This window comes from Fusarium keratoplasticum, chromosome 6 (assembly GCF_025433545.1).
Source record: "Fusarium keratoplasticum isolate Fu6.1 chromosome 6, whole genome shotgun sequence".
Taxonomy (NCBI): Eukaryota; Fungi; Ascomycota; class Sordariomycetes; order Hypocreales; family Nectriaceae; genus Fusarium; species Fusarium keratoplasticum.
Genome location: NC_070534.1, coordinates 558,022 through 576,042, shown reverse-complemented (window position 1 = coordinate 576,042; position 18,021 = coordinate 558,022). Strand labels below are relative to the sequence as shown.

Here is an 18,021-nt window from a genome sequence, read left to right as displayed (position 1 = left end):
GCATGAGAACAGGATACCTTTAATGGTTCTATAGGACAATGGCATGGTTTGTCGATTGTATATTGGATGGTGCAGATTGAATAACAACGTATCCTAACAAATGAATAGGCAGGATGGCCCGTTGTTTGATCGGCCCGATGGTGAGGCTGTATGGCCTTGTCGTCTAGGCAGGCCACCTGGTAGGACAGCCATCAATCCTACACATCACCAATAACAACACATCATTCATGTCATAAATAATAGAGGTCATGTAGTCAAAGGTAGGGTTCTGTTGTGTTCAAGACTGAAGTTTGCTTCCTTGAGCGCTGCCCTCCCAATATCCGCTCCCACGTGCTAGGTCACGTCCCCAAGGACTCTAGGGTTTTCCTTGTCTAGGGACCTGGCCTAGGCCTTGGGATCCGTTACACTCTTGATAGTCGAATGAGGGGGGTAATTTTATAGCCAAGTCGTTTGATTTATATTAGTTTAGCCTTTAGATGGCTGGAATACCTCAGGAGGTCGAGGGTCATGAAAAGCGCCATCACCCGGACGGGCATCGGAAACAGATTGACGAGAATTCTGGGACCATATTTTGGACTGATTCTCAAGGTCAGGATTTACTCGGCTCTCATAGCGGAGGCGTAATGGGACTCATATGTAACCACCACTATCGACAGCAAACCAGTTCTTGTTCTATCTTATATTGAGGGCACACACCTTTGGACGACCTAGATGATTCCTGCCTTGGAAGTCTCATCGACTTGCAGACGAAGGTACTCGACTTAATGCGCTGTCTTCGAGATTCTGGTGTCATTCTCGAGGATTACGCGCCGCGCAACTTTATCCTCAACGGTGAAGCACTATTCGTGGTTGACTTTGAGGCGTGGGAGGAGAGTCCAGCCGTTCAACACAGATGGCCAGATGACAAGAATCTAAAAGAGCTGCACCAGATTCGTGCAGAGACTATTATTGAGAAAGTCAAGGATCTCATAGAAAGCAGAATCAGGAATAGCTAAGTATACGGGACTAGAGAATCTCTTCACAACTCGAGCTCGTTCGATTGCCACTGTTTTTGAGGGAGGTGGTTGATCTACCACCGCTGAGCAAGTCCGAGGCTCCGGAGCTGCTGAAGTCGCTCGCCGACGGGCTACCCGGGAAGAGAGCGCTCGTGGCAGAGTTGATCAAGTCATGACCGACCTGCCACCGGCTGTCGCTCGGGAAGTGGCGTTCCTGAACGAGACGACAACATCAATCATGGAGTATCCTCGCCTCCTGCGGAATACAGAGCGCGCGACATGGGAGAGCTTTTAGAGACGGAGTTTGCGGGTGAGGACTGTGGCGAAGGCATTCTTATGCCCTTGCTCGTTAACTAATGCTCAGTTCATATATGAACAAGCTAATCTGGTATAACCTTTCTTAAGTATTAAAATATCTTCCTAGTGCTAGAATGCAATAGAGGGCATTAGATCTTACCTAACGTTTCTTTAAGTTCTACTACTTTATCTTATATATATATAACTATATCTTTATAAATATTCCTAATAGCTGCCCGCTGGGATTCCTTATTAATAGCATTAAGATACTCTAAGTAGTCACTACTAAATTTAGAGTAAATAAAGCTAATAAATGTATTAACCGCTGCGATTAGGAAGCTACTAGCTAATATTAGCATATCTGTCTGGATGTATGGATATGCCTCGTGAAGGGTGTTATACTCATCTTGAAGTGTCTCGCGGTTGGCCTTCTATAAAATAACAGTTTTGCCGAGGTACTATGCAAGGGTCTCATTCGTAATAACAGGTGCATACTCTCTTGACTCGGAGTTAAAGCCTACATATCTGAACGCCCTCTTAGCCTCTAGCAATGCTTGCTATGGGCGGTGTATTAACTAGCTGCCTTCGTGGTAGCGCACGCTGTAAATCTTCTTAACTACGCGGGGGCTACTATCGCGTACTGGACCTATCTTTTCTTATATAATAATAAGGGTATAAGCAGGGTATAGAAAGGTCTCTTAGAAAGGAATTATTATTAAAATATTATAAAAATTATTTTAAAGAGACCTATGACTTTTTAATTAATTCTTAGCAAGGTATTTAATACTTTTAATCTAAGTAGCTATATTATAGAGAAAAATAACTACTACAAGTAGCTTAATAATATTACATACTAACTAGTCTTTAACCTAGCTATAAGGTATAGCACTTATTTCCTCTCTATAGAGATATCCTTTTGCGAGTCTATTATTAAGTCTTTACCTTATATACCTTTTAAGCTTTTTAAGCTTTTTTTATTTTATTTCTTAATTAAAAAATATATTTAATATATTAATTACTAAGTTAAAAGCTTGCTCTAGGATTATTATTTAAAGCTAATAGCCTAGCTTAAAAGCTAAGTTAAGACTTTTATTATAGAGGTATATATATAGCTTATTATCTTAATTTATATAAGAATTTATAAAGAAGCTATAACTAATAGCTATTAAGAGACTTCTTATCTAGAGTATTATTATTATAGATCCCTTAGCTCTGGCAAGGGGTCGATATACTGCTAAAAGCAGAGGGTAGATAGCTAACTCTAGCAGCTATCTGGTCAAAAGAAACATAAGTCATAATATAAAGAAGGCACATATAAAGGTAATCTAAAGTCTAAGTTACTAATCCTATCTAATAGCTACTAGATCTAACTATTATAGAGTAAGAGTTATTACGTGGGGTACCCCTCTGACTAGGGTATGTAATAATTATATTTTAATTACTTAATTTATTAGCTTATAATCTATAATAAGTCTTAGCTTTTATAATAATATATATAAATCTTTAACTTATTTAATATTATTAATATATATTTTCTAAAAGTATTTTAAGTTATAAATAATTAATCTAAGTATATATAATATATATATCTTAATTTATAAACCTTAGGTATAAATCTCGCTATAAATAAATATATAACTTACTTTATAAAAAGATCTTATAAGATAATAAAAGTCTTAAATAAACCTATGCCTCTTAGCTTTAAGTCTTAGGTTATAGCTTAAGAAGGCTTTTTTTTATAATAAATTTAATATTAATTAAGAAAAAGATATAAGCTAGTTACCTTATTAAAAAAAAAGATTTTAATTAGCTTTTTTATTAATTATATAATTAAAAAAAAAGAGGTTTTATATATCTTTAAATTAAATATAAAGTATATTTATTATCTTAATTAATAAATTACTTAAAGCTAGATATTATATTTTATCAATAACTTATTTTCTTTTATAAATCTCTTTATATATTTATAAAAACTAAGTTATAAGGCTATAAGTATAACTTATTATAACTATAATATTTATAAGCCCTTTATATAACTTAAAGTTAATAATAATATTAATTAAATCCTTTTTTAATTTAAAAAGATATAAAAAGCTCTAATAATTAATTATAATATATATATATATATATATATTTATATTTATATTTATATTTATATATAATTCTCTTAAGTTAAATTATATAAAAAAAATAATATTTTTATATATTTTTTCTAATTTATATTTTTAAGAGAAATAAGTATATAAAATATAAAAAGAAATAAATTAATATACTAAAAGCTTATATATATTTAATAACGTACATCACAAGTGAGTGAAACACACAAGCGAGTGAAACAAAAATCCCAACCTCTTTTATAAAAATCGCAATAAAAACACCACAAACCATTTGATCAATTAAAACTACTCACTATACTCTTCCCCAGACGTCTCAATCACTACTTGACAGGTCCTTGCATTATGGCCGGGCTTGCCGCAGATACCACAACGTCGAACACCCGGTCGCGCCGACCTCCCTTGACCACCACTCCGCGACGATTCGGCCATTACCCGCGCATCAGCATCCATTTGATCAATTGCTTGCCTTCCTTCCTCTACCGTCATCACCCCTCTTTTCTGTAGCCGGGTCCTTTTTGCTCTCCGGCGCCGGCTTAGTATCTCATTTGCCTGTCGAAGGTCTTGAACCTCTGCCCGAACAAGAGCCATCTCATGCATAACCGCCTTTGTTCCCTTTGCAAGAGACTTTAATGCTTCAAGAATTGACTCTGGAGAGCTGCTTTGGTGCCTTCTAATTCGTCTCTCAAGGTATTCAGACTGAGATTGGGCCTCAAGCACAGTCTTCGGGGTCCTTGATGCCCAAGAGGTCAATTGATCAGATGCCTCCTCAACCGGCGTTGGCGTCCGTAGCTGCACATCAAGCTTCGAGACCACACTTTCTGGATCAAGAGGAATAAGCCCGGCCCCTTTGAATGATGCCTTGATGTTTTTTTTTTCGTCATAGTGGCCTCGTGTGCTGCGTAGAAGGCTGGAAAGAACTCGGTCTTTGAAACGTGTGTTATAGAGCATCTGATCAGATGCTCTATTTCTCGACCATATGCCTTCTTTAGTATGCTAAAGCACCCGACGTCAAGGGGCTGGAGTAGATGAGATGAATGAGGTGGCATACAAAGCCGGATAATCTTATTCTCCTCGCAATATCTCTCGAATTCGATGGAGTGGTGACTTTCGTGGCCATCAAGGATCAAGAGACGATAGGAACCAATTGATCGATTGGTTGTGTGCCGGTCAAAGTGCTTGAGCCACTCGAGACCGGTCTCATTATCGGTCCAGCCATTTTGGGTCGTTGCAATAGCCCAATCGCCCGGGAGGTTGCTTTCTCGGTACCAGTTGGCGAGGTGATATTGGCCCGCACCGATGATAAACGGCGGGATCGACCAGCCTTCCGCATTGATCGCTTGGATCACTGTAATCCATTCCCGATTTCCAGGCTGCACTGATTTTGGCTTTAAACGCCTTTCTGAGCCCGTGACGACCATTCCGCTTGCAATCATGCCCATAAGGAAGCCAGTCTCGTCAAAGTTATAGATATCTTCTGATCGGATGCCGTACTTCGCGATTATGTTCGCCACAAGCATAAACCAGTTGCGGATAATAGTTGGATCTTCGCACTTGGCTCTCTGGTAGTCATATTTACGAAAAAAAACGCGTCTTGAGGTCTGGGTGTCGCCTGACGAAGTTTGAGGCCCAGTTTGTGCCGACTGGTGGTGCGTCGCGGTCGGCAAGCAATTGATCAGCCATTGCTTTCACACTACGTAGCCGGGGGGGGAAATCCTCGCGAATCTAGGTCAAGAATAAAGTGTTTAAGGATCTGTTCCTCTAGATTAGATAGTCGACGTGATTTTGGGGTAATATCGCGTTGAGATTGGATGCCTTTTTGCCGACGCCAGAGCGTTGTTGGGTTGACTGTATAGATTGTTGCAGCGCGTCGGAGCTTTAAGGTTGGGTCATTTTGAAGGGCCTGAAGGGCAAGAAGCATTCTAGCCTCATAATTTGACTGTGACATGCTGGGTGGTTGAGAATTAATTAATCAAATAGAGAAGGTGTAGGTTGAGGGATTTTTGTTTCACTCGCTTGTGTGTTTCACTCACTTGTGATATACGTTACTAAAATATAAATAAATATAATTTTTTTTAAACTTATAAAAATTAAGTAATAAAGTATTTAATTTATATATAAATTAATACTAAGCTTAAAGTATATTAAGTTAAAATTTAATTTATAAGCTAAGTCTTTTAATAAATAAATAGCTTTTATTAAATATTAAAACTTATTTTTTTTTTTTATCTTATATTTAATATAATATATAAAAGTTATAAAAAGTATTTTCTATTAATTAATAGCTTAATATAAAATAAGCTGGTTATTAAAAACATTTTTAATAATAGCTATAAGCTATAATTAAGTATAAATAAATATAATAAATAAAATAAAATACTTAATTAAGGCTTAATTATAGCTTAAAAAGTATTAAAAATAAATTATTAAACTTTTAGCTCTTTTTTATATTAAAAAAAGGTAATTTTAGAAGTAGCTCTATAAGTATGTTAATTTAAGCACTTAAATCTAGCATAAGAGTAAGTCTATTACGAGGGGGGTAGCCAGGTCTAAAACCCACGACTTAACTTAATTAACAACCTCACTTAGTTCTATATTCCGGCCTGGGCCTGGGCCTGGGTTATGCTGATCGTTTATATAAGCCGTATGCTTGCCATCCTGGGATGGCGAACCGCTTATAGAACTCTATATATCCGTAAATGCAAGGCTTATGCATAGGTAGGGACGAATTCCTCCACAGTCATCCGTCGGCTTGTTCTTGACGTACCGACACGTTTACCATGACTCCGCCTCTTCTTCTTGTCTTTTCACTGAACACGCCGAGGCAATTTGATCGGATGTGTTTCGAGCTGAAGACTTGGCAACTTCGCTGTGCCGTTAACCACAGCCGGACGTTCTCTCTCCACCAATCCTGGTGCTACCGTTCCTCATCTATCGATGCAGCTACGAGCAGCTTTCGTTGCACGAGCTACTGCAAAGCTATTTAATGTCCGCGATCAAGTGGCATGATCCTACTTTGTCGGAATGCTTCCGAGTGAACAGGGTTAGGCGCGCTTGTAATGCAGGTACGGTATCTACAGAGACAAGTAAGCTCGGACCATGCGTCACGGCGAGATGGTCAGTGCTGGGCCGCAGCTGATCTAATTCCGTGTGGAGGGCAACCGACCTTGTACTTGTACTTACGACTCTCTGCGCATGAGGAGACAAAGTGTACTCTACACGGCTTGTGCATGTTGGCTGCAAGCTGCTCATTGTGTTGAGATAATAGTTTAATATAATATAAAGAGACCAGATACCCTTGTCTTGGTAAAAAATGTATTGGTTCGATCGTGCAGGGCTGTGGCAACGACGGACAGGGGGGTCCAAAGTCCATGCTTTGCGAAGTAGATCTGACACTATCGAGATGGTCTGTATATCAAGTGATCAAGATTCCTAGGTGCTCTGATGCGACCGAGATAGATACATATGCGGCTTGAACAAACATTTCCTCCACAACTACAACTGCTTGGCTGGGAGGAATCTTTTGTCATATCCCGCGGTCAAGTATGTTCAGGTCTAAGCTCATCTTCAACGTCCATTGAGTCAAGAGCCAGTAACTCGGTACCAAACTTGTCATTCTAGGGATAAGACCGATCTAGCCGAGAACAAATCTCCCCAGAACTCCATCCTCTCGTCCATCAAACAGGGAATGCCCAGCATCCAGTGCGGCGAAATGCTCAGCGAGCTCCATCCCCTTGCGACGCATCAGCTCTATCCGCTTCCAGCCCTCTACTGGCTCTTCCTCTCCCTCCAATGACTCGACCTTCTCACTCACATCACCAACCTCGAGCTCACCGCCGCGCCACCCACCACCGGGGCGCTCAGGCAAAAGACGGCTCTCCTCGAGTATGATGGACGGATGAATCGTGAAGCGCCCAAGCTTGAAGACATATTTGGAAACAGCCGTCGCGATGATGCGCTGCGACCAGTCCCGATCGGTGCCAACGCCTCCCGGCGACGCCTTGTCCTTCTTGCCCTTGTCTTTGGCCACAAAGTGCGTCACAAAGTATAGCCATTTACGGTCCCAGGTCAGAACGCGACTCCATAGCTCATAGCTCTCCAGCATCCCGACCTCGCGTTTGTAGCTGCAGAAGACAGAACCAAGCACGAGGCTGAACCCACCGCCCATGACCCTGCCGCTCCTGTCGCGGACTACCTGTGTCCTGGCATTGTCCGTGACGACCTGGATCCCAGGGGTCAAGAGATAGCTGACAAGGCGCGTGCGCGAGACATCGAGATCTGGAAAGTAGGTGCTGTTGCTCTTGTGTAGGTTGTAGTCGGTGTCGAGCGGTGAGTTGCGAGTAGTCGTGACGATATGGCCAAACAGCGCGTGGGGTGGGAGTTCGCCCCGCTTGATGAAGTCGTGGCAGACAAAGCTATAGAAGACGCGAGCCTAGGCGGAAAGGACAAACCACAGTGTCAGTTGCCGTGTCATTACTCCTCTCAGCTCCTCCTGTGTTCCTTGTCGGGGCAGTGTCGTACCGTCCATGCCAGCGGCAGGTTCTTCCAGTTCAAGGCGGCGAACACCAGCAGGCACAGACGAAGCGGCCATCCCGGCGATGTCAAGAAGTGGTAGATGCCTTGCCGTAATTCCGGTGAGGTGGCCACATAGGCAAGACCGCCAATGGTGACGGGCACAGAGGCCGCAACGGCGAATTTGATGAGAATGAGTGGCGTCAACATGGAAAAGACTATGTTCTTCCCGAACGTTTTATGTATCTGCTCGTTTCGTTTCCGTGTAGCTGAAGGAGATTGCGTCGACATCACTCACACCAGATCGCGCAAGGCTGGTATTAAATGGATTGCCTACGACCTGCTCCACCACGAATGGCTGCGTCACTCGACCTTCAGTACGGAGCAGGGGGCTTGTCAATCAAATGATAGATAAAAACGTATTCATTTATATCTGGTGTTTTCGAGCAACGCCTTTCTTGGGACAACACACCAACGTACCGTACCATACTCCCTGGCATTCGTGACTGAACACCAAGATGAGAATGTATCTTTGTATTCTCTTGAGAACAAGGTGGAGCTGACCTTTTTGAAACAAATCCCGTCAATGACAACAGCCAGAATGCTTCGCCGAGGTCTGTTTCCTGTTTCCTTTGGTCAGACAGGGGAACGGCTCCACCCCGAAGGCTTAATAGGCAGGTTGATGTGCTCGAGGAGCTTGAGCAGGATTCCCACCTGGCCCTTGACTAAAAGCTAGCTTGAGCAACAGATGACATGATCAGTGAGAGTTGTTTTCGCACTCTTCTTGTGCATGGAAACATCTATTTACGAGCCGAGGAAACGAGTGATTCCAACAAGATCGAACTTGAAAACCCGAGAGTCTTGGATGTCACTATAACCATAACAGCACCTCTTGAAGCTCAACTTCAACAACACGACCTCGTCTATCGTGCTTAACTTGTGCTTTTTGAACAGCAGGCTGAGAATATACCCCGAAGAATGGCTCCTCATCAAACATCACCCCCCAATGGGACGGCATCCCCAGAGGCCGGGACTCCAAGATATACGTACAGACCAGCTTCACCTGCACCAGAATCGCCGTGGGCAGACAGCGCGGAAGGGCCCGAGTTGGCCAAGCCCATGGCCATCATCGGCATGGCCATGCGCCTCCCGGGAAGCGTACGCTCGGGTGACGACCTCTGGGACCTCCTCTCGAACAAGAAGAGCGGACTCTGCGATATACCCAAGAACCGGTTCAACGCCGACGGGTTCTACGACCCGGCTCGGGGCCCCGGGACAATCCCAGTCAAGAAGGGATATTTCCTCCATGACGTGCAGATCGAGGAGTTTGACACCAACGTCTTCCCCATCCCCAAGATGGAGCTGGAGCGCCTGGATCCTGCCCAACGACAGCTGCTCCAGGTAGCCTACGAGTGCATAGAGAACGCAGGCGGGACCTCGTGGCGCGGGAGCAGAACCGGGTGCTACATCGGCGAGTTCGGCGAGGACTATGCCGACAGTTCTGCACGCGAGTCACAGCAAAGGGGCAACTTGCGGTACACCGGCCTTGCCGACTTCGCAATAGCCAACAGGGTCTCGTATGAGCTTGACCTTCGAGGTCCGAGGTAAGGGAGAACCCCTCAAGCCGGAGCAAGCTCTTGGCAGCAGCAAAAGATTGGGAAACTCACTGCTAGTCTTTCAGTATGGTGGTCAAGACGGCTTGCTCGTCCTCCCTCGTGTGCCTCGACCTAGCCTGCAAGGCCATCCAGAGCGGCGAATGCGACAGCGCCCTCGTCGGCGGTGTCAGCATGCTCTTCTCGCCCGCCACGTACATTAGCGTGACCGACCTGGGCGTCATCTCGCCCAATGGCCAGTGTCGGAGCTTCGACGCCGGCGCGGACGGCTACGCGCGAGGCGAGGCCGTCAACATGGTCATGATCAAGAGGCTGGATCACGCACTGAGGGACAAGGACCCCATTCGTGCCGTCATCCGTGGGACCGGTGTCAACACCGACGGCAGAACCAACGGCATGCTGACCCCAAGCTCCGCCGTGCAAGCGGATCTCATCCGGCACACATACGAGGTGGCTGGGATAGATGACCTGTCACAGACCGCCGTCGTTGAGTGTCACGGCACCGGAACTCCGGTCGGCGACCCCATCGAGACGGAGGCTGTCGGACGGTGCTTTGGCGAGGACGGCGTCATCATCACATCGGTATGCCCCCTAGAACGCCTCCCTACCGATACAGGCACAATCTCTGTCCGTCTGTCCTGATGTCTGACCGCGTGTCCAGGTCAAACCAAGTCTTGGACACGCTGAAGCCGCCGCCGGCCTGTCCAGCCTGATCAAGTGTGTCCTGAGCTTGGAGCACCGGCAAGTGCTGCCAAATATCAACTTCAAGACACCGAATCCAGACAGTAAGTGCAACAAGCCGCGGTTTGAATCATGAGAGATGCTATAGCCCAGGAAATTGACGTATATCCCTCCCACAAGTTCCGTTTGAGAAATACAAGCTCCACGTCCCGACCGAGGTTGAATCTTGGCCGCAGGGTCGAGCAGAGAGGATAAGCATCAACGCCTTCGGCATTGGAGGCGTCAACGCGCACGTTCGTCTTGTCTGAGGCCACGAGAGAGTGCCTCACTTGCTGATACGGTGCAGGCAATCATCGAATCCCCGGCGCAGTTTGGAATCAAGAAGCCTGCCAACGGCGTCGCCAGCCGCGGCGTGCACACAAACGGCGATTCTGTTCCCAATGGTTCTCAAAAGCAGCGTGAGCATGGTCACCGTCAAGACCAAAGCGCCTACGTGAACGGCGATTATATGAACGGCACTGCCGTCAACGGGGCGAACGGCAACGAAAAGTATGCTGAGGGCGGATCGAATCTCCTGGTCTTCTCCGCCTATAGCTCCGAGTCTCTCGATCGGCAGATCAGTGCTTACCGTGACCTGGCAGCAACTCACGAAGCCACCTCGCTCAAGGATCTGGCATATACCTTGTCGAGTCGGCGCGATCACAGGCCCTACCGGGCTTATGCCATCGCCGACGACGCATCCGGTGTGCAAGACGCCTCCGCCACCGTCAACGCCGTCGTGGATGGAGCACCTCCGCCGGTGGGCTGGATCTTCACCGGGCAGGGTGCGCAGTGGCCGGAGATGGGCGCCAGGCTGATCGATACCAATGCTGCGTTCAGGAACAGGATCCGTAAGCTGGACAAGTACCTGCAGACGCTGAAGCTGGAGCCACCGGTGAGCATTGAAGGTGAGAGGCTGGCCCGAGTCCCGCTCCCCTGGCCTCAATGTGGCGGACATGGGAAAAGCCTTTGACGCTATGCTGACACTGATCCGTAGCCGAGCTGCGCAAGACCAAGGAAGACAGTCGAGTGCACCGTCCCGAGATGGGCCATCTCGTATGCGTCGCCATGCAGGTAGCCCTGGTCGACGTCCTCCGCTCCTGGAACATCGTCCCAGACTTTGTCCTGGGCCACTCGTCGGGCGAAACGGCCGCCGCCTACGCCTGCGGAGCCATCACGGCGGAGGCTGCCGTGTACGCGGCAACGAGGCGAGGCATCGGCAACGCCTCTTCCCAGAGGAAAGGCTCCATGGCTGCCGTCGGGCTGGGCAGGGATGAGATACAGCCGTTCCTGCTCGAAGGGGTCAACATCGCATGCGAGAACAGCCAGAGCAACGTCACGCTGTCGGGAGATACGGAGCAGGTTGAGAGCATCGTAGCGACGCTCAAGGCTGAGAGACCGGGCGTCTTTGCTCGTTTGCTCCGGGTAGAGAAGGCGTATCACTCGCGTAAGTTCCAATACTGGCTGGTCGCTATCACTACCGTCGTCCCCGTCGTCGTTCCTGTCTGGAAGATTGTGCACCCGCTGACCGATGTACTCAAACAGATCACATGCATGAATACGGGCCGGTGTATGAGGAGCAGCTGAAGCCCGTGGTTCGCAGTGCTAACCCCGAGATCCCATTCTACTCCTCCGTCACCGGTGACCGCCTGACCGGTGAGGGACAGCTCGGGCCATCGTATTGGCGGGCGAACATGGAGAACACGGTTCTCTTCAACCCAGCGCTCCGCTCCGCCCTCCGAGATCGACCCGGAAAACTGGTCCTGATCGAGCTGGGACCTCATCCCGCCCTTGAAGGACCAGTCGGCCAGATTCTCCGAGATCTGGGTCGCACAGACGACATCTACCTCGGGACCTGTATCAGGGGCAGCGAATGCGATCGCAGCCTGCTCCACCTCGCCGGAAAGCTGTACCAGCAGTCGATACCGATGGACTTTGCAGCCATCTGCCCACCCGGCGCCGTCTTGACGAACCTGCCGCGCTATGCCTGGAGCCAGGACACGACGCACTGGGAAGAATCCAGGGTTGCGCGCGGCTGGAGGCTCCGGGAACATCCACCCCACGAGCTTCTCGGAAGCAGGGTGCTGGAGACGGAGGGCGAGCCGTGCTGGAGAAAGGTGATGGCTCTCGAGGACGCTCTCTGGTTGGATGGCCACGAGGTCAACGGCCAGGTCGTGTTCCCGGCTGCTGGGTACATCTCCATGGTGGGCGAGGCGCTTCGGCAGCTGACCGGCGACGCGACATTCACCGTCAGGAACGTCCGCATTATGTCGGGCCTGGTGCTGAGCTCGGACAAGCCGGTCGAGCTGGTCACTCTACTGAGGTCGACCCCGTCCGGCACCTCGGACGATTCGGAATGGTATGAGTTCACCATCACCTCGTTCGACGGCACGGCATGGGTCCGGAACTGCCACGGCGAGGCCATGGCGTCAAGTGACAAGTCGTTCCACCTCGACTCTGTCTCTCCTGCAGCGGGATCGTTCCCTCGCAAGCTTGACAGGAGGGACTCTTACGACATCCTGAGACGAGTTGGCTTCAACTACACCGGGGAGTTTGAAGGGATGGCGGACATCTCGGTCTCGCCGTCGTCGCTTCAAGCCCACGGTGTCACTTCCCCGGGTCGCCGCCAAGTGACCGATAGGTCGTCCAGGTGCGCCACGTACTCGGTGCACCCGGCGGTGATCGACCAATGCTTCCAGCTCTTCACGGTGGCCCTGTGCCGCGGACTCAGGCGCAGCAACAGGCGGCTGGCGGTCCCGACCTTCATCGAGGAGCTGGTCGTGTCGCCGAGCGCATCGCCCCTGAGCGTCACCGCCAAGATCAACCGCCTGGATGAGGTTGGATCCTGGACAGGCGATTTCGTTGCCCTCGCGGCCGAGGGTCCCGTCGTGAGGCTCAAGGGGATGAAGTCGGTCGTCCTCGCAACCCCGGCGCAGTCAGAGCCGCCTCTATCTACGGAGCTCGAGTGGAAGCCGCACAGCGACTTTGTCGGACTGGAGGCCGGCCTGCATCCGCGTGCACCAAGGAAGAGGGAGTGGGCTCTACTGGAGGAGCTCATCCTGCTGTGCAACCTTGACCATCTCGACCAGATCAAGCCCGATGACAGCACTGCGCCGTATCTTGTCAAGCTCCTGGACTGGATGCGCCTTGTTACGGACCGGTACAGGTCCGGCAAAAACCTGTTCGTGTCTGCAGGCGCTGGCCTCGAACATTTGGATCACGACGAGCGAGTCGCCAGGATTGACTTCCTCATGGCCCAGCTTGCTGACACGCAGGACGTTGTCTTCGCCAGGGCGATCCATCGCCTCTTCATCGAGGCACCCTCCATCTTCGCGGGAGAGGGCCATCCCTTGCACATTCTCATGCCCGACAATGTCCTGAGCGACTTTTACGACGCCACATCCTTCGACATGGCCGATGCCGTCCGCCTGGTGGCCAACACGAACCCTCACATGCGCGTGCTCGAGGTTGGCGCGGGAACTGGCAGCATGACGGCCAGGCTTCTCCGCGCCCTGACGTCCTCCCACGGCGAGCGCCTCTACAGCCAGTACGGGTACACTGATGTGTCGGCCGGCTTCATGGCCGTGGGGAAGCAGCGCTTTGCCGCCGTCGAGAACATCGATTACGATGTGCTGGACATATCCAAGGATCCTGAGGAGCAGGGATTCAAGCCCGGCAGCTACGATCTCATCATCGCTTCCAACGTAGGTCCAAGCAGCGGCGGGGAACTTCCATGGCCTACCGATTGTAGATTGAGAGTGCTAATGATGCGGTATTCTAGGTTCTGCACGCTACCCCTACTCTGGACAAGACGCTTCGCAACGTCTATAGTCTATTGAAGCCCAGTGGACGCTTGTTCCTGGAGGAACTCACTCCAGGTAGGTTGCTGCCCCTTTTGATCAATGCGTATATGCGGATAAAGTACTCACGGAAGCCAGATGCAATGTTCGTAAACTACGTCATGGTGAGTTTGGAATCCCTTTCACCCTCCTTGTTTCCCCAGAGTATGGCATCGCGTGGTCCAAGGTAGTATGTATATGGGCGTGCGAGGGGAGTCTACTCTCAACGACGCTACATCCACCAACGAAAGGATTGGCATCGTTGTTCTCTTGCCATGATGGCCCCTTTACGCAACTATCTGTATGACACGAGCTAACTGCAGTCTTTCCGAAGGGCTTCTTCTACGGCTGGTGGCTCGGTGCCGAGGACAATCGTGTGGAGCAGCCATGGGTCGCGCCCGAATGCTGGGCTGAGAAGTTGGTCGCCGCGGGATTCCAGAAGCCCGAGGCCATCGTTCTGGATAGCGACAAGCCATATCAGATCAGCGCGGGGATCATCGCTTCACGGGGGGTACGATCGACCTTGCCCTCCAAGGTGGCGGTTCTGTGCCATACCGCCGATGAGCCCCATGCGGTAGAGATGATCTCCCGTCTCGGTGCCATGGGCATAGACGTCGAGACATGCCTCTTGGGTCAGCCTCTCCCGTCTTGCGACATCATTTCCGTCCTCGAGCTCGAGAAGCCTCTATTGCATGAAATGTCCGAGGAGACCTTCAAGACCATCATTGCCTACTTCCAGAGCCACAAGGCAAGGGTGATCTGGGTGACGGAAGCTTGCCAGATAGACTGCGCGAACCCCGAGCCTGCAATGATGCTCGGCCTCGCCAGGACGGTCCGGAACGAGTACTCACTACAGATGTACACCGTCGAGCTCGACAAGAGGACGACCACGAGCAGGGCCACCGAGGCGATCATTGACATCTGGGGCCGGGTCGGCACTCCGGACCTAGATCCGGAGTCTATGGATCACGACTACGAATATGCCTTGGTCGACGGCAGGATCCTGATTCCGCGATTCCACTGGGAGACCATGTCGGGTGCGTTTTCAGGGGCCGCGCGCAAGGAGCCACACGATGTCGAGGTCGCTCTCAAGCACCTCAACATGTCGACTCCAGGTCTTCTACGCACAATGAAGTGGATCGACGGCGGCGTTCCGGCCGCTCCCGCCAAGGGCGAGGTGTTGGTCGAAGTGAAGGCCGTTGGTCTCAACTTCAGGGTTCGTGCTCCTCCCACCCCAAGCCCCAGCCTTTACTTTTACATGAACTCTTCTGACACGATCGCCAGGACGTTATTCTGGCTCTGGGCGTAGTCGAAGGGAATCCCAGCGGAATGGGCCACGAGGGCAGCGGTGTCATCCGCGCAGTCGGGCCAGATGTTCAAGACCTCTCCGTTGGCGACAGGGTCATGTTCATCCACGACGGCTGCTTCACCACGCAGCTGACGTTGTCCAAGGACATCTGCGTCAGACTCGACGACTCGACGAGCTTTGTCCAGGGTGCCGCTCTGCCCGCCGTGTATGCAACCGCTCTGGCGGCACTGGTCGATGTTTCCAGGCTTCAAAGAGGACAGGTAAGTATCGGCCGTTTTTTGTCTGTCTGTTCAATGACCAGCACGGTAACCTTTTGAACAAACAGTCCGTTCTCATCCATGCGGCATGTGGTGGCGTCGGTTTGGCCGCGATCCAGATTGCACAGAACATTGGCGCACAGGTAAACAACCCCAAGATACAAAGGCCTCCCCTTCTCTCCATCTCCATTGGATGACTGACGTGCTTGCATGCAGATATACTGCACGGTAGGGAGCGAGCCGAAGCGGAGGTATCTCGAGGACACGTACAATATCCCGGCGGACCACATCTTCAACTCCCGTGACGTGACGTTCCTTCCAGAGGTCATGCGCGCGACCAACGGACGCGGCGTTGACGTCGTTCTCAACTCGCTCTCCGGCGACCTCCTGCACGCGTCGTGGAAGTGCGTCGCCGAGTTCGGTCTGATGGTAGAGATTGGGAAGCGCGACTTCCAGCGCCGGTCAAAGCTCGCCATGGAGGTGTTCGAGGCGAACCGGAGCTTCGTGGGCCTGGACATTCGTGGGCTTTCCATCTCTCGCCCGCAGAGCGCCGCCGATCTGATGCGTCGATGCGTCGACATGATCCGGTCGACGGCCATCCAGGGTCCTGTCGCGTGCACGACCTTCCCGGCTGCCGAGATCCAGGATGCCTACAGGTACATGCAGAGCGCCAAGCATATCGGCAAGATCGTCATCGAGATGCCTGATGACCCGCAGGACCTTGGTGCAGGTGCACCTCCAGAGGGCGAGTCGACCGAGCTGGAAGTCTCTCCCAGGCCCAAGCCCAGCTTCCGCCCTGACCGTAGCTATCTCCTCGTGGGTGGTCTGGGAGGGCTGGGACGTGCCGTGGCGACGTGGATGGTGGAACACGGAGCGCGGGTCTTGGTCTTCCTCTCCAGATCGGCCCGGGAGAACGATGACAACCGAGACTTCCTCAACGACCTCCGCTCCGAAGGCTGCACTGTGATGCTGGTTCCCGGCAGCGTCAGCAACCTCGAGGACGTGCAGAGGGCGGTGGCAATTGCTACGGCTGACCAGCCACTCGGCGGCCTCATCAACATGTCCATGGTCCTCAGGGATGTCACGCTCAACAAGATGACATACTCGGACTGGACCACGGCTGTGGAGCCAAAGGTCAAGGGAACGTGGAATCTGCATCACGCCACTGCAGACTGTACTTCATTGGAGTTCTTCATACTGTTCTCTTCACAGAACGCTCAGATCGGCCAGTGGGGCCAGGCCAACTACGCGGCTGCCAACACTTTCCTCGACGCCTTTGCCCAGTACCGGCACGGGCGCAACCTCGTCGCTTCGGTCATCGATGTCGGCCTCATGGGCGATGTGGGCTTCGCGGCGGAGAACCGCGCGATCCTGAAGAAGCTGGGCAGGATCGGCATGTATATCCTGCAGGAGACGGACCTACTCGATGCCATCAACCTGGCTCTTCTGAAGTCACAGCCCATGCACGAGACGGAAGACAAGAAGACGAGTCGCTACGTCACGCCGGGCTACGTGGGCATCGGTCTCAACACCACGACGCCCATGTCTGCCGCCTCGACCCGCGTCCCGTGGAAGCGAGACCCGCGCATGAGCATCTACCACAACATGGACAGCTCCAGCGGAGACGTCAGGGGCGAGGGCTCCTCCAAGGGCAGCTCGCTCAAGGTCGTCCTGGCCGCCGAGCCATCTGAGGAGAAGAAAACCGAGATCATCGCCAGAGCCCTCGCCGGCACTCTCGGCAACTTCCTGATCAAAGACGGGAGCAGCTTCCCACTCGACAAGCCCCTCAAGATGCTCGGCATGGATTCCTTGATCGCCATGGAGGTGCGGAACTGGATCCGACAGAACATCGGCGCTGAAACAAGCACCTTCACTGTGCTGCAGAGCTCTTCCTTCATGCATCTTGCCGGCGAGATCAGGGCGGCGATGAATGCGGCGAGCGAGGAGTGATGGGGCGGCCTGTGTGTGATGATTCTCAACGGAGATGGATATATATACGATGCTGCTTACGCCACAAGATGTAGATACACGTTTGGAAAATGCTTCACAGACTTTGATAGTAACGCCGACGAGCCCATGTGAGGAATCACCAAATCTAGACAGGACGATGCGTTCAAGGGACATCATCCCCGAGCCCGGTAGGGTAGAAGATACTCTACTCTACTTCTACTTGGACTCTGGATATCAACTACCCAGCAATCGAGATAGTCTCAACAGCCCAGCAAGTGGTTGATTTCTTCTACCCTAAAACCCTGAACTAGCTATGCATTCCCAAGTCGTTTGTCTTTGATGATGGTGTATGGATACGGCAGCGTATTATACCGGTCTCTTGATTCTGTACTCCCGCTTACTCTCTGGTTTCCTC

General features: G+C 50.7%; 2 protein-coding genes across 2 annotated transcripts; one reads left to right on the top strand and one right to left on the bottom strand.

Moving 5' to 3' along the window:
* Positions 1-7,040: 7,040 nt before the first annotated feature.
* Positions 7,041-8,209, bottom strand: NCS57_00813100 (uncharacterized protein; the record flags this gene model as incomplete). Its single annotated transcript, XM_053057958.1, has 2 exons — positions 7,041-7,838; positions 7,928-8,209. The coding sequence occupies 2 exons, from the start codon at positions 8,207-8,209 to the stop codon at positions 7,041-7,043; spliced, it is 1,080 nt and encodes a 359-aa protein (XP_052911789.1).
* Positions 8,210-8,896: 687 nt separating this feature from the next.
* Positions 8,897-17,606, top strand: NCS57_00813000 (uncharacterized protein; the record flags this gene model as incomplete). Its single annotated transcript, XM_053057957.1, has 13 exons — positions 8,897-9,522; positions 9,600-10,113; positions 10,193-10,316; positions 10,393-10,505; positions 10,559-11,159; positions 11,249-11,698; positions 11,797-13,955; positions 14,033-14,129; positions 14,190-14,215; positions 14,425-15,306; positions 15,375-15,659; positions 15,725-15,799; positions 15,873-17,606. The coding sequence occupies 13 exons, from the start codon at positions 8,897-8,899 to the stop codon at positions 17,604-17,606; spliced, it is 7,686 nt and encodes a 2,561-aa protein (XP_052911788.1).
* Positions 17,607-18,021: the final 415 nt, after the last annotated feature.